The sequence below is a fragment of the Gasterosteus aculeatus genome, chromosome 12 (genome assembly GCF_964276395.1).
Source record: "Gasterosteus aculeatus chromosome 12, fGasAcu3.hap1.1, whole genome shotgun sequence".
Classification (NCBI taxonomy): Eukaryota; Metazoa; Chordata; class Actinopteri; order Perciformes; family Gasterosteidae; genus Gasterosteus; species Gasterosteus aculeatus.
The window spans coordinates 17,764,722-17,787,125 of NC_135700.1; the positions used below are offsets into that span (position 1 = coordinate 17,764,722).

At 45.7% G+C, this 22,404-nt stretch overlaps 1 protein-coding gene across 4 annotated transcripts in view; it reads right to left on the minus strand.

Moving 5' to 3' along the window:
• Window positions 1-1,646: 1,646 nt before the first annotated feature.
• The window catches only part of shf (Src homology 2 domain containing F), a 79,317-nt gene continuing 58,559 nt past the window's right edge, over window positions 1,647-22,404 (minus strand). For 2 of the 4 annotated variants that reach the window (XM_040197871.2, XM_040197862.2), the window contains 4 exons: window positions 15,028-15,174; window positions 8,771-8,945; window positions 8,497-8,616; window positions 1,647-4,595 (listed from right to left, as the gene is read on the minus strand). In XM_040197871.2, coding sequence (XP_040053805.2) covers window positions 4,409-4,595; window positions 8,497-8,616; window positions 8,771-8,945; window positions 15,028-15,174 — 629 coding nt within the window. In that variant the 3' untranslated portion in view covers window positions 1,647-4,408. The remainder of the gene's footprint in view (window positions 4,596-8,496; window positions 8,617-8,770; window positions 8,946-15,027; window positions 15,175-22,404) is intronic. The other 2 variants (XM_040197891.2, XM_040197881.2) reach the window with 1 other exon arrangement.

Below are 22,404 nucleotides of genomic sequence, written 5' to 3' on the forward strand. Positions count from 1 at the left end.
AGTTGCCGCGGAACACAAGGTATGGATGAGCAGGTGTGTCACGTATTTAGGTGCATTTTGTTTTCAGCCGTGAAAGTAGTACAAGACCAAAGGTGAGGTCCCATGGCCTGAGCTGGTATTAAATCCTTCATATCCCGCCTTTGTCAAGATCTTAGACAAAGGGGAAATAACAAAACACATCCTGGTGTCCTCCGTCTACTCCAAAGTTATATTCACACAGAGATTTATTTCTTTTTATAAATGTAGCCGTGTTCACGGACCTTTCTACAGTTATCACAGGCTCATGGTCTAATGAAGAGTCACAGAATTCCTCAAAGTTTGAATCTGTGGGAACCCACTTGAAGCTTTGAAACGGGCACAAACCTGCCCAATTACTCTCACGTTGACCTTGGTTCCAGGTAATGAAGGTTATTTACAGGCAATATGTTAATGATCAACTCTAGACCTTCTGAAGCTCTTCTAATCGAGCCCTCACAGACCAGCAGAACAATACCAACATTTCTGTCTCCGGATGAAATCCTCCAATGGGCCAGAGGAGGACAAAAGAACGCAGTTGGTATAATGCCCTCCGTGCGCTTTTGTCTTTTTGAAAGGAGGCAACTCATGCGTTATTAACATACGGCGTGTTACCTGAGATTGCTTTCTGCCTGGCATGACTGAGCGGAATATGAAATGAGCTTCTGATGGACACAAGGCCATTTTATCCCCTTGGTGGCCATTCATTGCTTTCAAGCGCTGCTTTTATTCTCTTTCTTCTTACCCACAAAGCTTTTCCTTTGATGCATTTCGTCCCAGGTGTTGTAACCCTGGATGGAGCTTCTCCGGAGGGGAACAGAGCTGCAGGAGGGGGGGGGAGCAGCGATGATGAACAAACCACTGGGAGAAATTTAAATTGTGCACGCTTGTCGAAACACAATGTGTAAGAAAAAATGCTTTTGCTTTCCACGATGGAACCGGTCTGAAGGGGACTTAATGCTCCGGGATTATGGATCCTTCTTAAAATTGTCTTTTACCGAACTAAACGCTGGACTGAGCAGTTTCATTTACAGCTAGCGGTTCTACCCCAAAGGGTGCGTGACAATCACAGACACATCCAGTCCAAAAAGTACAGCTTGCGCACAGTAAATCCAATACAGGCACATAGTTAAGACAGTAGTGTGGATTTCGTAGCAACATTTCTATAAAAGGTGGATCTGGTAGTCCCCTATGTCAACGCAACTGTGTCATTCAACATTAATGGGAGTTTATTTGGTACACTTCTAGGTCAATTCATTCAAAATAACTGCTAACCGTCTTTTTGTAAGTGCCTAGCAGATCATCTGAATATGTTAAAACGATTGTCAACAGGCAGGTACGAGAGTCAGCGGATACAGTGCGGTTGCTGAACGCAGAGGAGCTCGCTTTAACTGTGGGGAGCGTTGAGAAGCAGCACATCAAGCGAACACTTTTGTGGTGAGCAACCAAATGAAAAAACAAAAGCCCCAGCTTTCTGTCCTCGACCCAAACAATGGTCGCTCTCAGCTACCCGACAATCGACTTCACCATGGTAACTGGTGATGGAAGACACGGAGAGTGGCTTTTCGCTTGCTAAATAATAATAATGTGTTTGGAAGAAAACAAAAACCACGGAAACGTCATATCACACATTAACTCATAAACCCAATTTTATTTATTTTGAACCTTAATGCCTCTATATCCCCATACAATACATTCAGTATATACATTTGGCCATGAGGGACTGTACAGAGATATGTTATAGTAGTGCATACATAAGCGGCACGGAAATGTACACAAAGGAAACGCACACATGACACTTGATCACGGCAAAGTGATTCACAAAATACACACGGGGCAAGTCAATGGCTGATGTTGGCTGCTTCCACCTGTGCACACGCACACTGGTTCATGCATGCGCAACTGTGTGAACACCCGCACACTCACACACTCCCACGCACACACACACACACACACTTTAAGACACTTCTGAGGGAGCAGTAGGGCTCTACAGGCTCTTGTGATAGAAATACACCAATGTAAAGAGTGTGTCTGCTGATTGCAGCAAATCCCTCCCCCTGCCAGGACGCCCTCCCCTCGGTCTCCCCCTTATTCTCCCCTTTAAGCTAAGGCCTCTCTCTGGGCAGTGCAGCTGTCATACCGCAGCTCTTTCCTATTAGAGAGTAATACTCATCAGCAGCAGTAACTAAGTAAAGAGCCTCTACTGTCAACATTTGATCTCTTAAACAGGGAACATTCGGAACATAAAGGATACGTCACACTTATAGTTTATTTCATTTGCACTTCTTCTTAGGATATCTTCTCTCAAGGAAATACATAGGTCCACTTCAGTAACATATAAAGCTGAAGAGGCTGCTTCATCACGTGAACAGACACCCTCATTATGACATACGTCATCTAATGCACCAACAAGATAAACGTCTGTTTATAACCAACTTTCTGCAAATAATTCTCATTAACGAATCAGGTTATTCCGATGATGAACCCCCCCCTCCCTTTCCTGGTGGACATTCTGTACCATCACATTTGTCATAAGCATTTGGTGGAGGCACACTCTCCAATCACTTCCCCTTCAATGACTGCAGTTGCATAGCACACAGTCACATAGCACACAGTCAAAGCCCAACATGTTTTGGAGTTTGTACACACAGCGGCCATGCTCGCCTAATCAGTTCCTAATCCTTACACTCCTTTTTCCAATTGGGCCGAAGCTCCCCCAAAATCTAGGATGTGCTCATTGGACCACATCATTTGCAACTTAGCGACGGTTTGTTAAAAGCAACTAGTCAGCCGTGTTGCAGTGTGAAATAATATTGTGTATCGTCGTCATGTACCAGTAAAAACACACACTGGGACACAGGAAATCTGTCTCGCTCGCAGTCACACGTGTATGCACATCTGGTAGTAAAGGGCGGATGATTTGAAGTGGAAGCATGACAGCCAGGTGTCACTCGGGTTCAAACAGGCTGCTCTGTGATCGGTCCGAGGGGATGAAATGCAATCGTCTCTCTCACGCCAGGCCTCGGCCGTCCCCGGTAGTCGGGAGACGCCGTGGCTCGTGTCTTCCGGTCAGGCTGCCTCGCTGGAAAACAGCGAAAAAAATGCAAAGCACCACAGTAAAAGAGGCTGGAGTAGCCCCCCCCAAAAAACACATCGAGGCAGAGCGGCCGACGGGCCGTCGCAAAGGAGGAACACGGAAATAAATCACAGTCACGGAACAATCGCTAAAAGCAGAAGTGGAAATCAGCTGATCTAGCGGGCTGATTTGACCCATGCATTTATAAGGCAATAACCAAACATTTGTTACCGACATCACACATTATCATATTAGCGACTCTACATACAGATGCTGATCTGGGAAATCTGCTTGTTTTTTTTCATTAAAAAGAAATCATGGTTAATCTGTACTTAAAGAAATGTATCCCTAAAACGCTTGATGCACTTTTAAGTGACTGGGGAACGTGGACGGGAGGGCGGATGGAAGTCTGCGATCCCATTGTACCTATTGATCTGCAGATTGAATGCGAATGAAATTGATTTTCTGAGGTAGACAATGCAGGCATATTTCATTCTCCCGATGCAAAGCCATCCCGAGGACGGGGAGCCGGGCTAATTTGGTCCATTTGGACAGGCTGTGGTCTCCGGCCTCTGCCAATTGTACTGTGTCAGATGGGTTTACCCATCCATCACGATCCCGTGGCTGTCTGACCACTGTGGTACTTACACTGCCATTGGTGTGATACACCCGCCCAGTGATGGATAGCAGACAGCATGCACTATGACAAGATAGAGAGATCAGCCTCCAGTGCTCCAAGACCTGCTACCTCCGCGCAGCTGGGGACTCGCCATTCATGGAAGGCCAGTTTATTCAATGTCCTGACCGCTGCACGGGGCCCATGTGGACAACAGCCCGCCACGTGCATCATAAATGTCGCTTCCCTTACAATCTTCAAGTCCCCTTACAAACAGTTACAGTGTGGAGGGAGACCAACCAAAAGGGCAAAGAGAGTCGTTCATAGCATTCTCACGATGTGCACTCCAGAGACAAATGTTACAATGTTGTACCTTTCTTGTAGTGTTAAGTGCTAAGGGAAATCAGCTCAAGAATCAATGAAATGATCACATAGTCAGTCTGCGACGCAATGGAGTGGGTGTCCGTCATAAATAAAATACAATAATAAAGACTTCTGCATCGTTGAGTCTGTGTGTGTAAGATAGTGTGCAGTAGGTCGGGAATCCGTCGACCGGCTGGGTGAGCGAGGAGCAGCATTTTTTTTTTTTTTTCCCCGGATTCTGCTGTCCATCCTCCCCGTGAGCCAACAGGGTTTCTGTCCAGAGGGACAGGAAGCGTTGAGTACTGCGGGGCAACGACGCCTTCAGGTGACCCGCGGTCCTATAGTGTCTTGATGGCCACAGGGTAGAGCAAAGACATGTGTTCGGCTCCCTTGATGGGCAGTTTCCGGCTGGAATAGAAATGGATGATCTCCGGCACGCTGTTAAAAGGGCCGCTGTTCTGACCCAGGATGTAGTTGCTCTCTTTTGTCCGCGACAGCTTCATGTGCATGAAGCCTTGGCTGCTCCTGGGGACAGAAAAAAACACAAAAGAGTGGGAAAGAAAAGATGTTAATAGCTCGATAGAAACAGGACCAAGAGTCTGCGTTGTACGAAGAGACAACTTCCATATTTTCCTGTCAGCGTCCACGGACCAAAGACGGACCAAAGAATTACAAACGGTTTTTCAAACGACTGGACACATTGAACCACAGAGGTGATCAAATATGGCTTTGTGTTTTAGTGGAACTATGAGCTGCTGGTGCACAGCATGAAGCAGACTAAAAGGCTGGTTGCTTGAGGTGCTGAGTTTCACATGCAGAGCTTAAGGAAGAATCCAGCATTAATCACTTAAACCGAAGCAATAAACAAAGGGAAAACTAAAAGCTCCCTGTGCGTTTCTAGGGACCTCCGATCAATACATGTTACGGCTTTCCAGTAATCTTCTGCTTTAAAATAGAAAATTACTTTTTGGGAATTAAGCTATGCCACAGTAAGCTTTAGCAAGGAACTGATACAAACTAATGGCCCCTCTATCCTGCTGCAGATATACACGTTTTTGATCATGCGTCTTTACCTAAGTGCATTCACACAATAGCTTTTTCAGTCAACAGCTGTATCCAGCAAGTTATGATTGCTTCAGGCTGAAATACTTTGCACTCAGTCTCTGCAAGTGGGCCTCATGTTCAATTATCAACACAATGTGCAGCAGCTCTTTCCAGCTCACTAAACTCCCACCTACTCAACTTCAAATCTGAAATGCAAAACTATGGCATGGAGGTGGATAATAACGGACTCTCGTGAGGACTGCACACATGGAGGATGTATAAGGTGGTGAGTAGAGATTGTATTATTACAATTAGTAGTAGTATTTTTAAATAGCACGGTTCACTTATAGTGAAGGCAGACCAGGTAGAAAAAAAGAGGCCATCTTCTTGAGGTCATTGAATATGTTCCCAGTGTAAATGTCGTTATTATCTGTGACGAACACGAGGAAAAGAAAGAACGAATTCAGGGACCTGAAACGTAACGTGACTCTATTCTCTACTTATCTCCTAATTGCATGTTTAAAGCCTGCGGATTTGTTCTCTCCAAGATAACACTGAAGTGGAAAAGAGCTAAGAATGCCCAGGGTTTAAATAAGGGGCGTCCATCAACCATGAGAATACATGTAAACTGACAAATGGAGATTCCTTCCTGGGAGGTTGTGCCTTGTGTCAACAGACGAGACCAATCCTTTTTTTTTGTTTTGTTTAATTACTATTATTATTACAGAAAAAAGAAGATCTACGAGGGTTGAGCTGAGGTAGAAAGCTGGAAGCATGCTTGGCTGTAAAACTTTAAACAGTAAACAGGACTATCAAACTTCTCTGGAACCTCCATTGCTTCTAACCACAATATTTATTCATGTCATCAACAAGTCCATCCTGATTTGAGGCGAGCAGCCACAAGTCTCTACAGTTGGGCCATTCTGCAAGTGAAACCAGGAGAGCTTGTATAAAAAATAAAATAAAAAAATGCTTCTGCAAAGTGCATGAGGCGAGTGTTCATGTGGCGCGTCTGGCAGACACGCGTTAGGTTACTTAGAGCCACACTTAAAAGGGGCCAACAGCATCATTTATCAAATCCCAACTGGTTACGCTACAGTCCAAAAGAGGACAACAGTGCAATATGGCCCAGCTGTCTAATATGGGGCTACTTTTGAGAAGGGGCCTTATTGCATCCCTGTGTTCTTTGCACGCTTCTGCTGTCTAATCGGGATTAATCTCACTGCGGAAGTCTGCCGTCCGGTTTATTGAGGTTTATGACTCTGAGTTGAACCCTGTAGCGGGAACATCCCGACAGCAATCACAGCTTATCTCCACCTTCAACATATTGGATAGCTCTCTGGACGATGCTCGCAGTGCTGTGAATCTGTGGCACCAGAAATGGCCTCGTCATCCGCCAGAGGATAATGATGACTGGGATAAGCGATGACCTTTTTAAGCATTACTGGGTATTAGATGGCCTGTGCGCTTATGATTTCATTGGAGCCCAAATTAGATTTGTCTACCTGGGTTGAGGCCATCTGTAATACACAAGTGATGTGAAAAGGAAATGGTTTGTGCTGTGTAGCAGGCAAAGAGGTGTAAGTAACAAAACCACGATTAACAAAAAGCTTGAATTGGCTTTACTAACTAAAGAACGTCTGTGCTAAATAGTGGAGATCTATTCTATCCGAGACCCCATTAAAGCACAACTTATCTTTGGGTACAAAGACTTTTTGTTTCCCCTTTCAAATGACAATTTAGTTTCCTTCTGTCTGTGATGTGGCTTCAAACCGATTCTGCTGGATAGATTTCCTTCTTTTACAAACGTTCTCTTCTCAAATCGGTGGAAACGTGCTGTGCAGAGCTCTCTTAGGACGACACTGCGCTCTGACAGACCTGTGAAGGGTTTAATGTATTTCAAACAAAGTAGAAGCTTCTCTCCGCGGAGAGAAAAAAAAAAAAAAGGAAGTCAGGGGGGGCAAAACAGACAGAAAAGGCTTCCCGTCAGAACAAGGGCCTCTTGAGGCTGGAGGTCTCAGCGACGTCTGTCTTTATCAATAATGCAATACACATATGTGCCACCCTCATGGCCTTATGCATTTTTCAGCTCCCTCAGACATGGAGGATCCTCACCCTGCGTTTTGGCCTTATTCTGCTGGGGGGAGGCGGACGTGTGTGAGCGGGCTGAACCCAGAGTAACCTCAGCCTGCAGTACGCTGGCTCCTGTCAAAGGCCTCCAATCAGCCTGCTGTTCTCTAGGCCTGATCTGATAGATGCCAGAAGCTGTGTGACAGCCGGGGGCTGACTTATGCAAATATGCACATGAAAGTCTACACAATCAGAAGCGCAAATTCAATTGGAGTTGGAGTGTAATTGCTTCCTTAACCGTTTCCTCCTGTTTGTCGGCCTCGGCGTATGATTCTGGGTAGCGTGTGTTTTGTGTTGTTTGAAACAGTGTATGTTCATTTAATGTCTTTTAAATGTTTGCATGGATCTTGCGAGATGGAATAATACTTTTTTTTTTACCATGTTAAGGCAGAAAACAAGCACTACACGCAAATATTAAAAGAAGATCAGTCTCTGGGTCGGGAAGTTAAGACAGTCCGGTACGCTAACATGGAAATAATAGAGCAGTGGAAAGCTTTATGTTTCCCTGCCAAGAAATATGAGCCTCCAGCGAGATGAGCTCTGCCGTAATAACGGAGGCTAATCAACGTCTCTTAACATATTATAGTTTCATCTCATCTGAAGGTCGTCATGGAGATTTCTCTAAATGTCCGCCTGGAAATGTAAGATGGACTTAATATAAGATAATGTGAAAAGACTGTCAGATATTACGCTTTAAAAGATATTATATCTCAAAGTTGACTTGACTGGCAAGTTTTCCAGATGGCAGAAACGAGTGGTTGTGATTCTGACACCTGGTGCTTGCACCACGTAATTGGAAATCATTAATACAAAGGCACATGTTACGAGGCTTTCAAACCGAGGCAACCTCCGCCAAATGTCAGACTGGGACGAACCAATCACAGCGGCTCCTCCAAACCCCTCAGCCGGATGCGGCGGGGATCAGGGGTCGCTGATGAAGGGCAAAATCAACTGTGTTGTGGGCATGACATCAGCAAATCAAGGCCCCAGCGGGGAGAGGTCACAGGGCTTCCCGGAGGGGGATGTGGAGGACAAGGGACGGAGAGGATGTAGGTGGGAGATAGAGGTCTGGAAGGTGAAAACCATCATCATATTGAAAAGGCCGAGTCAGCAGACTATTGGAGCACAGGTGTACAAGGACCTCTGTGGGCAGCTGCTGCACTTCTCTGGCTCGTAACCTTCAATGCAATCTATTCTTATCGGAGTGCTGTTTGTGGTAACGTTATTCAAAGAAAGACGGAGTTGTCCTTACTTGAGGGAGAGGGAGTAGTCGTTCTTGCTGGTCTCGCTGTTTCTCACCAGGTAGCTGGCCTCCTTGCACAGCCTGAGCAGAGACTCTGCATCTGTCCGGCTGATCGCTCCATGGTACCAGCTGCAGACAACGGTAGGAAACATGGATGAGAGGTTCAGTGAAAGAAAGCAGTGGCAGGAGATGGAATAAAGCAAATGAAAGAGTCCTGAGTCGTGGTGTGGTTTATTTGGAATGAAATGTGGTGATAACAAAGTGACCCTGGGTTCAGACTCACAACTGGCTCTCCAGCGGCATGCTGGGGTCAATACGCTCCCCCAGAGAGGAGCTGCCGTGGTCCAGTGAAGACATTTTGGTGTTGACCAGACAGCCACTGGAGTGTCTCTGCAGCGGGCGTGTTTTCCCGTCCTTGGTGGGCGACATTCGGGACTTCTCCACACCATCAAACTGGACTGTAATCGAAAAACAGTTAACAGATTTTATACAGGATGATATGAATGTACTGTACATGTGTAAAAGTCAGCTTGTTTTAAGGTTAAGGGCACTTGGGAAGGTGGTGTGCTTTAAAACGGGGAGTAGACATTTGAAAAGGTTATGTTGTAAATTGCTCTTAAATATATCTACTAAACTACCAATAGGCTGTGTGTGAACAGACATCCAGGTTGTGCTATTACACAGAAAAAGACACACACACACACACACACACACACACACACACAATGTTCCTTTGTGCCACTCATCCAACTGAAGGACATGCACACACATTGGCGGAGGCATAAATCAACTCTGCCACCCTGTGCACACATCCCATTGAGACAAAATACACACACACACACACACACAGACACACAGGCAAACTTCCTCCAAACCACTCAAACAAACACATGCATCCGTAAGTACACTAACTTGCATATGCTACAGTATGTGTGTACACACATACACAACTCCCACTGCTCACAAACAATTGTGCACAGCCGTGCAAACAAGAGCACTTGCGAAGAGTCACTCAAAAAATCCCACGCGCAGGTTAAACATTAAACTGGCTGTTCAAAACTCTCACGGTCAACTGAGGGCAAGATAAGCCGCCCTTGGCAACTTCACAGGCAAGTGTCTGATGGCATGTGGGGGGCTGGAGGTGAAACTGTGCTCCCGACGTGACTGCTGGAGGTCACCGGGCAACTCCGCCGCCAATCCGGCAACGACAACTTACTTATTTACAAAAAGCTACCGTGAGAACCAAAGGGAAGATAACGTCCCCAAGGCCGGTGGAAAGTGAATTCTCACTTTTGTCGGGGGGCTTGTGGTGGTGGGAGCCGGAGCGTGTGCATCTGCGTACATGTGTTTCTGTGCCTCTATTTTCCTCCGCCATCCATCACTGTGATGGATGCCACAGCCCCCTTGGCTTTGGAAAAACCCATTTAGAGCCACTGACACGCTTCTCAAGCAATAACAGCGACAACAACTACACAAGGAGCTTCAGCTGTAGGGTTGTTGGCAGCTAAAAGGTTTGAGATGAAAACAACGCTGAGCCTTTGATGGAAGGAGTTAATGTAGTATGAAGCCCGCAGCCATTGCCTGTGTCTTCGCGGCTCCCGCTAATGGCCGGTCTTGTCTAGTCTGGTGTTTAATTACCTGGACTGAACATGGCAGGTACTGTACAGACAGCCAGGCACTGGGATCTCCACAACATGTCGACGGGAGATGCGCTCGTCTAGACCGTGCATTCCAGTCAGAGGACTCCATTACACTTAACGGCTTGTGAGTTTCTCAAGTGTTCCTGTAGCAGACTGAGCGAGGGGGCCGACAGTAATCGTCAATCAATTTAGGCTTGTCAGCAAATATTGTGTAGAAGAGGTGAACATATGGCCTTCTTTAAATACTGTTTATGTGACAATATGTAATTTTTTTATTATTGTTGACCCTGTAAATGATTTGTTATTCACCATTTACAGTGTGTTGGAGCACATGTAGCTCTCTGGTTGCGCCGTATCTTGTGAGAAATGAATACAATTTAAACGTTCTGTGAGACAACACAGAGAATACATACTCGTACACGTGATTAGGGGTGTTACTGAAGTCTCTAAGTGCTTTACACCTGCACCTCTATTATATTTCCATTTTAGAAATACTGTTGTTTTTTTACTCCACAAAACATAACAGCTGTGGCCACTAGTTACTTTTCAGATTCAAATATTACACAAAAACAAGAGCAGTTTCTAAAATGCAATAAATTCTCATGCATTGCAGCATATGGACGGCATCTCACCATCCTACAGGATTCCCCTGTGACACAAGTATTTTTCCATTTGGTATTTTAAGTTGAAGTTGCTAATGATATTGTCCTTTTATTTTTACGTTTTGGATCCAAGAATAGATGCAGTAAATTGGACAGCTTCAAATTGTTGCTGAAGGACTTCTCCTTCAGTAAAGGTTGTGATTACTGCTTCCACTAGTGCCTGTGATGAAATATGAGCCAGCAGCAGACAAGAAAATTCAGACAGAGTGCTGCAGTTCCATCTCCGACCAGCAGGTGCTCCCCTTCATCTCCTATTCAACAGCCGTTTTAAATCGACCGGCCTTCAGCTCACTGATGCGTTTCCCTCAAAATAAACTCAAAGAAGTGATGATTGCAAATGGCTCCGTCTACCTTTGTTATCTCAGCCTCTGCACTTTTGTCCATTATAGGGTCTTATGCAGAGTCTTAAAAATGTTACCGTTGCGTGACGGCATGAGACAATTGGGGATGTAACCTCGGACCCGGTGGAAGACCTGCCTCTCTTCTTCAGGGTCTGACGACTTGGACCAAAGGCAATCAAAATGTCTCTGTGGTGGCCACAAGTCCACATGGAAGACATCAGCAGTTCTCCACTTTTACATCAAGTCCATTTGAAGCACATGCGGACTGCCGGGAGTACAGTGCAGGTAGGATGAACACACGGTGTACGGATTACGGGTGAGAAATAGCGTTTCCATGGAAACTGACCACGGGGACGAGGGAGATGCATGTTCGCTCCGCTCAGCCCCGTCAACGCTGACAGATCGCAACATGAAGACGCAGCCAATGGCTCCCTCACTCCCTGCCTTTCTTTCAATTTCTCTCTTCCTGTTCCTGCGTACGTCCGGCCTTCCTCATTTGATCTTTCCATCCTGCATAATCCTTTTTCTTTTGGTCCCTGTGTTTTGGTATGACACAGAAAAGAATTTGATAATGGGGAGTTGGCTGTGGAGGAACATCTCCTCGTCTTATTTGATAAAAAAGGAGAGAAAACGCAGTTACGGCTTTGATCCGTTATCTGACTTGGTCTCTGATGGTCCTAATGCACCACTATCAGTCTCCAGACACGTCTGATCCTGCAGCTATGTTTTGTTAACATGACCTACATGGGATATATGTCTACATACAAATTGGGGAAAATTGCACATAGTAATTGGCCACTTGGACATGATCTACCTTTTCAGGGATCTTAACATTTGGAGCAAGGTGGCGTGAAATAAGGATGAACGCTGTTATCTCTCAGTGTCTACAGTTCCACTCCGCCATCCGCCTGACCTCTGCTCTTCACTTCCTAACTCCTCTCAGCAGCTCCACTAATTCCTACTCCATCCCAGGTTCAACACCATCAGTGCTTTTTATGACCTTGATTAAACATTTTTTTTCCCTCCATGTCCCACAGACGGCTGAGCGGCTATTGTCAGAGGAGCTCACCCCATCAACCTTCCCTGTCAGGGCCGAATCTTTCCCCTCGGGCCGGGTGCGTCGTTACAAGAAGAGTATCGCCCGAAGGGAGAGCCTCCCAACTAAACAACGGCTTCCATTTGATTTGCTCGGCAGTGGGTGAACCCGTGTCTCCTTTGATTGCCAGCCATCTCACAAAACGTGTTGTGGCCGGATTGCGTTTTAGGGCGGAATATCAATGGGAGTTAGCTAAACCCATTCCCCTTTCATTCTCCAGAGCACACGGTCGAAGACATGGCGGACAGGAGATTGACGAGAGGATTGGCCCGGGGAGGAGAACAAAAACCAGGCGAGAAGGTGAGCACGCACACACACACGCACGCACAGCGTGCGCACGCAAAAAGACGCGTACGTAAATGCGCTGAGGCGTCTGTGTGTGTTATCAGTATTGTTGCTTGTAGAGAACCGCAAATGGAATCCGTCTATCAGATTGAACTGTCAGTCAGATGGTGACTGATGGCTTAAAGACCTGCCCCCCTCCCCTTCAAACAGAAGGCTTCCTTCAGAGGGCTCTATAAAACACAGAGGGGGGCGAGCAGGGAGAGGACGCAGATAAACACAGAGGTCAAAACGACATTTCCATGATTACACCCTCGACAAACCCATAACCGCAACAGCTGCAATGCAACGCGGCACAGCACAATAGTAAGGCCTTCCCCAAATGAGGAAACACTATGAAGTGTAATAGTTTCAACCTTTCAAGGGTGTTAAAGGCACAACGTTCAAATGATAAAGCAAGAGAAACACTTATAATGTACATGAGGCTACTGAAGAGCCCGAGCATCCCCCTTCCCTTTGCACACGTTCCTAAACAAATCTGACTAATTAAGACGGCTAATTAATTCTCATTCACTAATGGTGCTCCTGTCAAAAAGGATGGCCAGTCTGAGAGGTAAAGTGGTACTGTGATGGGAAAATTAACTTTTCCAGGCTGGACATGCAGAATGATTAACAGATCTGCATCTCATTAGAATGTGTTAAAACACTGAAAATAGGAGCTGGCAGCTATAAAAATCACTTTAATGTTGATATTAATCAAGTGCATGACAAAGTGAAATACTGAATTGTTGGAAACTAGGAATAATACATTTTTTAGAGCTAATCCATGCTGAGTCCAGAAACGTATCTGCAATTACTGTGACACCTTAAAGGAATATTCTTTAAATAAATCCCAAAAATGACACTTTCATTAGGTTTTTCCAAGACAAAGGAATGTGTTAGCTAGTTTATCTGTTTTAAATGAAATATAACATGTTTTAATTAAGTCTTCTTCATGCTGTACATGTGGGCTAATTAATTAATTAATGTAAAAAAGGAACTGAGTATAATGAATTTCTTCATTATACTCAGAGAAAAGTGCCTTCCATTTATATGTAGATGTAATAACACCTGTCCCATCAAGCTGCATTCAAATTTTAATAATGAGGTTGGACGGATCACATCACTCACATTTCCCTGGAATGGATATTGTTTGTTCTTGGTCTTTGTTAGAGCATACAGACTGTTGGCTCTTTACCCTGGTCGAGCATGTAAACACTCCAGTGTGTAACGGATGACTAATGTCTTTGTGTGACTGAGGGTCTGCCTGTACGCCGAGGTCAGAGGAGTGCATTGTAACTGTATTCACAGGGGTCGCAGAGGCCATCAACCCCCCCTCCCCCTCCAACCCTCTGTCTGCCACGGCGGCCTTTGACCCCAAAGATGTAGAGTGGGGCCATACTGGCTCAGACAGGGAGGGGATCACTTTACAGCTGGACGCCAATCTTAAACCCGCTGACATCGCAGAGGGAACCAGAACCTTTCCCATGGATTTATGGATATAAATCAACTCCATGCCCTGTCCTCGCCTATGGCACACAGCGGTGTCCTCTTACATGGTCTCACTCTAAGTCTTCCCACTTTGCCCGGGGAAATCCCATTCTTGGCATTAGTCCTGCTGCACGTCCCTCTTTTCCCCCCGGTGATTACAGCAGTAAAGAGTGTGAGTCTGTGGAAGGGCTTCACAAATCAACTAATGGCTTTATCGGACTTGTCCATTGTGATTGATAGGATGGTATAGGTGACTAAACCTGAGGTGAAGAGACTCTGGTGAAGAAGGGAAATTGACTCCAATGAGTGTTGGAGAACAGCGGGCCAGAGGGACATCTGGGACGGTTATGAGTATGTTGACAAGAGGAAATGGGGGTCACGGCGAACGGCAATTACGCATGCAGAAGGCAGTTCAGCACAATTAAAACTAATGAGCCTTCAGCCCTAAAACCTGCACAGGAATTAGTGATTTTCTGCCACATGTAATCCGGATGGAAAAGTGCAGTAATTACTGAGCTGCTAGCTAAAGTCATATCACACAGAGCTGCTAAAAGTTAGACAGTTATGCTTAAGCGGACATGTTCATATAATTGCAGCAGTTGGTATATTTTGCAAGGATGATCCTTACAGCCTGTTATGTTTTCAGCAACATAATAAGGCATTTCAAGCAGGAAGAATATTAGTGATATTCTTTGAAGCAAAACATATGTCTTTGGTAGGCAGCTAGGTGGTTGGCTAGTTCTTTTTTTTATAAATTCCCCCCTTAAAAATTGCAGGGCTTTGACAAAAATGGGTGTAAAGGTACTGATTTAGTGAAGGCATGCACACTCTTCACCAGTCAAACTGTTCCTGAATAAAATCAGATAAACAGACAAATCAATAGTTGACCACATAAGACCACATTAAAGGAATTAGATGGATGGGTGATGGATTAATGGACGGACGGATGGATATGGGGCTTGGTGGGAAAGACGCCGGACGACACCCACCATGGTGGTGCAGGTCACAGCTTGTCTGTCCTGGCGAGGGCTGAGCTGCCTGGGAGGGAGACTCCAGCTCCTCCACCAGGGGAGGGCTGGTGTTGAGCTGCCCCACAGGAGGGGGCCAGGGTAGGTCCTTGATCACTTTAATCTCTACTGCGAGTGTTGACCGGAGGTCAACGGAGGAGAGAGATGGAGGGAAGGAGAAGACAGCGAAGAGAGGCATCAATGGACCACGACAAAGGGGAGTGAAGAGAGGTACGTAGTGACAGGAAACAGGGAGGAAAAAGGAGGAAAAAAAGGAAGAATAGTGAAAAGTGTCAGAAAAAGGTCAGGAAATGGCAGTATTGTGGTAGAGAAGCGGTTTATACTGCGATCCCATAATCCCAGTATCTGAAAGGAATACAACAGGACTGAAAGAGAAGTAAAGTTAGTTTCCCAGTGTACAGGGTTGGGCTCTGATAGCGGGTGCCATATTGGATTTGTTTCTGGGTTATTAAAATATCATTGATTATTACGAATAACAATTACGGGTCAATGGTCAAAAGATACTTACAAAAATAGAAATTCAATTTAGGAGGATTTAGAAGTAGTCTATAAAACGCTATTAAACCCCAACCGTACCGAATAAGTTATACTGCGCACCCTGTTCCTGTCACCCTCCTGTTCCTGTACACGCCAACTAATTCTGTGGCATTTACTTTACTTCAAACATCGGTTCTGCATTTGTGTCCCACTTCCACCGAAATCTGACAACGTCTGCTTACACTCCGCTGTTACACACACTCTTTGTGCTGAGTTAAAAAAAAAAAAAAGCTGCAACTTCTGTATTGAGATAAACAACACTGCAGACAATATCCTTCTCTGGAATGTATCTCGGAGCATCCGTCCTGGCAGCGGACGCTCCCTGGGCTTTGTCCCTTAAATAATGTATACCTTATGTCCAGCCTGGGTGGTATCAGGCTAATTGAAGCCCCCTTTTAAAAGCATATCAGTCACCGAGCAAGGGCCACTTGTCAAATAGCTCAAGATAAAAGTGTTTATGTCATTCGGGAAAAACAAATAGCCTAAAAAGACAAAGGCGAATAAAGAAACAGTCCAGCAATTGTAGCTTCAGAAAAAACAGACGACTCGCTCCAGAGAGTGTCTTGTATTAATCGATGACTCTTTTTCTAGAAGTGTCCAACATAGACCTTCAAATGAGGCCACTGACGGCGCTCCTAAGAACATGTTCATTTCCTTGTCCATGGTACTGGAGATATTACCACAGCAGATAACGCATCATTTCATTCATCTAGTTCCGATTTGTGTCATGAAATGCTGTTGAAGACAAATCGCAAACTGCAAAACAAGCTTCGCTTAAGGTGCAGAAAAACACACACTGCCGATGGAGCCCAAAAAGAGACTCCTATGGAGAAGCACAAACCCACAGGGACAAAATAACACACAAGATTAATGAAAAAAAAAGTCTGGAGATATTGGGTAACAAAAGAATCCCAATCCTTGATAGCCTACACTTCTATCAAAGAGCTCTTAAATCATCATTGTGGCAGGCGGCAGATATTGCATCCAGGAAGAGTTTAAGATACAATACATTATTGTTGTTGTCTCCACAACACAAGTCTTTGTTTTTGTTAGTTTTGTTCAACTTTGGACATAGAAGCACGTACTGCTCATATAACTTAGAACTATAGATCCACATTACAATCGATAACAGTAACTATTTCATCAGGCACATTTCCATTCAGAGTAACCCCCTCAGCCAAAGTGCTACCTCATCTGAGGGGGAAAATAATGCATCTGTATGCATAGCCATTAGTGTGGCACTGTGTTGCAGTGACTACAATGCAAGCTGGTTTTCAGTGGGAGGAAGATCCTGTTATGAACTCGTCCGCCTTCCATCCCCCGGTGGTACAGGACATGCTAATGAGAATATCTGCGGGCTTGATGTATCGGAGAAAGTGGAGAACATTCAATCCGACAAGCAATTAAATACCCCCCCCCCCCCCCACACCCCCCTTCTCGCTCATGGAGAAAGAGAGGTGGGTGAACAGAGGAGCCCCTTGATGTCCACCCCGATGGGGGGTCTGTGGGGTTTGGTGGACCAGTGAGACGGGAGAGTGGGGAACGGACACTCAAGGTCGGAAAGAGATAATACAACTTCCACTACTTTGGGGTGAAGCAGGACACTCTCTTCCTGTGAGATCAAACGCCTAATGCGCATTTCACATTGCAGATTAGTGTGTAATTGTTTGGGGAGCAGAAGGCTGCCGCCACTCTGCAGCCACACTGGGAGACCATTTTGGCGAGTGAGGCCCAGATGTGCTCGGATGCGCAGATGAATTATACAATTTAGCACTGTGAAAATGAAGGCCGGCTTATTCAATAGCCAAATGTTTTTTGTTACGGTTTGACAGGAATCTCTTTCGTCCTGTAACGTATTGTAAGAATACTGCCGGCCGCGAGGCCTTGAATCATCGTGGACTCTATATAGCATGCGTTGTCCCATGGATGAGTGAGTCCTTACACCTTGCAGCATTCGTCAGATAATTCAAATTCAACCCTGGAGGCTCAGAACATAAACCTGCTGTGTATCAGCCCTGTCGATGGTACTGGTTGAGGGTTTCAGAGACAAAAGGTGAATATTAGGTAAAAATAAACTTAGAATAAAAACACAACGTCTAATTCACGTGACCATCTTTTTGATAATTGTCTCTATCGGAAGTGGTAAGCATGCTCTCCGTTAAATTGGACATGATGGAAAGACTGTAGCTTAACACAAAAAGTCAACGTCCAAATGTACGATTATTAAATACAATTCGGTATGGGTTACTGCAATTATTGGTACGATGTGTTCTCTTTTCCACAACAAACGAGGACCATTTATAAGGGAATATGTCAAAACGGTCGAAGATAACTGGGTGTTTGTCGTCTCATGTGACTGCGTTTGGATCAATATGCCACATCTGATCTGCATAATCCATAGTAGTACACAAGGCCTTGTGTTGACATATGTACAGGGGCTATTTAGAATTCTCGATCGACAGAGGACATACAAGTTAAGCACACAAAAGTGGCCATGCTATGACTTTCAATGGGAGCATTTCCAAACTGTCCTGCTTGCTTTGGAGACGTGCGGTGCTGGCGGGATGTCACTCAGACTGGACGCCGCCAGGTTGAGCCCCAATCTGAGGGCGCCGCGGCTAAGTAACGGTTTCAAAACCTGCATGTCGATCTTAGTTCATCAAAAGAACCAGAGAATACTTGAACAATGGAGCCTTTTTAATGTCCCTACACTCCCTTTGTTCTTCCAGGAACAGCTCTGTCTTTCAGGCCAGGTATTTGCTTACCCAGGCTTTTTATTAGCCAATGGCGCTTCATCGCTGTAAACAGTGCGGCGCCATAAATCAGAAGCTCTGCTTGTTTCCACTAACGGCATTTTCATTTAGTTCTGCTTAATTTGGTTGGCTAATTGGATGCATATTCAAAACAAGCTGGAAGATTGCAGTTGTTTATACATACATACTTACATCAGCACGAGTGCTTGGAAACAAAAACCAGCCTCTCCTTTACTGGTGATTGTTCTGTCGACAGCTGTGTAATGCTCCGGAGGAACTGAAATGCCATTCCATGAATCTGCCCTCACCGTGTCCGTCACATTATACCATCCGGCTCTCTTTCAAAGCGCAGATATGCTTTGGCATTAAAAATGAAAGTGGCAAAGGCCCTTTTTTCCCTGGTCTTCTATCTGGAGAGAGAAGGGAGAGATGCGTGGGAGATGCCCGGCCAGCAGGAGCTCCAGCTGCTGGAGGAGCGCTGCTCCTGTACTCGGCGAGGCAGGTTTACAGCCGTGTTGTGTGTGGCCAATGTGTGTGAGTGGAGATAAGACCTGTGGCAGCGCTCAGTGAAAGGAGGGCCAGACACATTTGAGGCCCATGAAAGAGCGCTGTCAGGAAGGTTATCAGCAGGGTGTTGCTGCAGAGGCCGGCGGGACGAGACAGAGCTGAGGAGTGACGGACAGCGCAGGGTAGGATGGGCGGGACGTGGGGGGGGGGGGGGGTGGGGGGGCTGCCGGACCTGCCGAAGACAGAGAAACGGAGCCATGGCACCCACAAAACAGCTGGCCTCCACCCAAGCGCAAACGACCCCCCCGCGCAGGACTGTAACTGAATCAATTATTTATTTTAGGGACATTAGACTTGAGCCTCAGGTGTCCGGGTCGTTAAGCCCGTGAAGATTCATTAAAAAACCATAAAGCTCCCCGAGACCCGAGGGAGCGCGCCGCAGCGCCTCCTCTTATCTCCCGTGTTAAATGCGTTGTACCCCGCTGGCCGGGGGCCAAGTGGAGGGAGTTAGTAGCAGGTAACAGAGGGCAAGGAGATTAAGTGACAATGGCTCTCAATACCCGCCCCCCCCCTCCCGCTGTGACGAGGCTCAGGTTTCCCGTGGCGGCACGTCCGGGTCTGAGTGTGTGCCGTGAGTCAAAGCGCACACGCGCTTTTCGCTGCGCTCTTTGAGCTCTCGCCCGTCACGAGCGGCCGTCTTCGTGCGGTCAAATTTGAATGCGTAGTCCTCTCTCTCTCTCTGCCTCCAGTGTCATCCATCAGCGAGTCGGCAGCCATGAGGGGGAGGGTGGGGGGGGAAGAGGCTGTGGCCCGTGTGGGTTCAGTCTGCAGTTTTTGAAAGTGTGTGCGTGTTGGTTTGCATGTGGGGGGGGGAGGAGGGCACAGTGAGGATGAGTGATTAACCAAACCACAAGTACACAGCTCCTCAACACCCTAACAAGGCAGGAGGGGGTGTGGGGGGGTTACATTCTATGGCGTACCTGTCAGGAGAGAGGCCGGCAGTAAATAATAACACCAAAGCGAAGGTGTTGTGAGAGGGCGAGCGAGGCGGAGGAGGAGGAAGGGGCTGCAGCAGGAGCAGTTAGTCTGTCCCCCCCCCCCCCCCCGTCATTAATGAAGACAAATTGTCTTTTACGCAGACAGCGCGCCACGTTAAACCGCGGTGGGAGGGAGTAGGCAGCATTTGGTACTTATTTAATCTCCCCTCCTATTTCTTTTTTTACACCCACTCTGTGATTTGGTAAAGCTGTGTATCTTTTTTCATTATCGGTTATTTTTTTCGATGCAGATGCTTTCATTTCCCATGAGACTGCCGGAAAAAAGAAAGGTGGTTTTTGATGAGGGGAGGAAAATGCTTACAAAATCCAAACTGCGACCGTATATTGTTATTTATCTATATTCTAAGTGTTTCAGCAACTATAGCAACATAACTGAGGAAAATTGGTCTCTATGCATGGAGCTGTAGTTAGGCAGACCTCTAAAAATGCTGCGTGCCCACAGAAGGTCTCGATTTAGGGCCTGAAATAACAACCTCAAAACATCTTTACATACAACCAGACTTGCCGCTGACTTCTGGGAACACAGCGACGTCGACTGTTTGGAGCTCGTGGACTGAACAAGCATTGGACGGAAACAAAGGCTCCGAGTGTCATAAAACATAATGTTGTGTTACCATCGTTTGTACGAAACATCTGCAGTAGATCGAAAAAGTAGCTTCATAAAATCTAATGGACATTTACAAATAGGTGGTTTATGTAATGTTCTTCACATTTTCCTTGATAATTTATGATACCATATATAATCAAATAATTAACATATTTTTTACACGGCTTCGACTTTTTTTTATAACCGTATGCCTTAAACCTCCACTCAAGCACCTAAGCAAATTCATATGATGCTTTTTCCCCACATAAAATATAGTAACTATAACTAGAAACGCTCCAACAACTATGTTCAGGAAAAAGTCCCTCTGATAAAGCTGATACCACCAAAACCAGCATGGCCCCAGTTTGAGAAACCAGATACAACTGATGAAAGTAACTCTTAATCAGCTGTGAAATATTATCCCAACATGGATTCCACAACTACCTGAGCAAACATGTCCAGACGTCTCAAGCTAAAGTTTATATTGCTATTAGAAATATGATACCACAGATTTTCAACTTCTGACAGCATTGGAATATTGGTTGCATCACAATCTCCAAAGATCTCCAGCTCGCTCCCAACAGTGTGTCGATGTGCAAGATGTGGACAACAGCAGGACCATAATAACAGAATAAGAATAACAGCGGGCTCCGAGCTGTTTGTAGGCTGTCCTAAAGCACTGGCTCACAAGTGGATTTAAATTCTGAAGCTGTGTATCATTTCTTGACATTTGCGGCGAGCTGGTTGCTAAAGTTAAAAGCAGGCACACAGGCTCAAGTCCTGAAAGATGGGAAACTTTTTCTAAGCCCCTTGATGTTTGGATCCGAGGCCGAACTGAACGGAAACCTGCAGCGAAAGGCTTGTCCCAAAGACCTCTTTCTCATCTTTCCTCTTCTTTCCCTTTGTCTCCCAAATAGTGGGGCATTATTTCTGCCTGAATAGAACAACACTCAGAATAAAGACAAGCACTAAATCAAAGGACTTTCAGGACTGCAGCTTTTGTCTTTGAAAGACAACCTAAAGAAGTATCTCCCCAATTGCCAGCCAACACTTTGACATTGAATGGAAAATTAAATTAATCATCATCAAAAGAGGGACGCCGCCTGCAGAAGGGGGAGTTGAAAGTGGGGTGTGTTAGTAAATAGCGCTCTACACAAACTTCTGAGTGCTGTTGGACGGAAAAATTATGAGGGAGAGGAAGAAAGTGATTAAGAGAGCAGCGTCCATTATTTATCTAATAACTGGCAGAGGCAGAACAGCGTGACTTCTGTGAAGACCTCAGTGCCTAGAATACAGAGACGTAAACCAGAAACAGAAAGTAAGTGAGGAAAGGAGAATTGAAAAAAGAGTGCTGATGAAAGAATAGACACAGGACAATGATGTACACGCACACACACACACACACACACGCACACACAGCCTGCTCTGACTTCACTGCTCTGAAGAGTTTTAAAGTCGTGTTTCAACTGTGCAGCTTTTAACCAGTTATGAGACAGTTATTGATTTGATTCTGCTGCGTCTATGCGGCCGACATAAGTAAAAAAGATTGTCCTCCATTTCTACATAATTCCTGTCCTTAATGCCGACGGGTCGGATTTCGTGTGAAATCACGTGAAGCTATGCAAGTCAAATCTCCGGCAGCGGTAGAGCTCGAGGCACGAGAGAACCAGGAGCGAGTGGAACGACTGTCAGAGGCTGCAGCAGTAGAATGAGGACGGAAAGCTACTACTTCTGTGGACAAGTACCGCCAAAATAAAAAGGAAAAAGTTCCCTGTAGTGGCTTTAATGAGGTACAGTATGTGGTACAGAGTGGTACGCTCATCGCCTGCAGGTATGCACTAAATACTCCCCCGAGGCTTTTTCTTCTTCAACAAATGAGATTGATGAGCCTGCTACC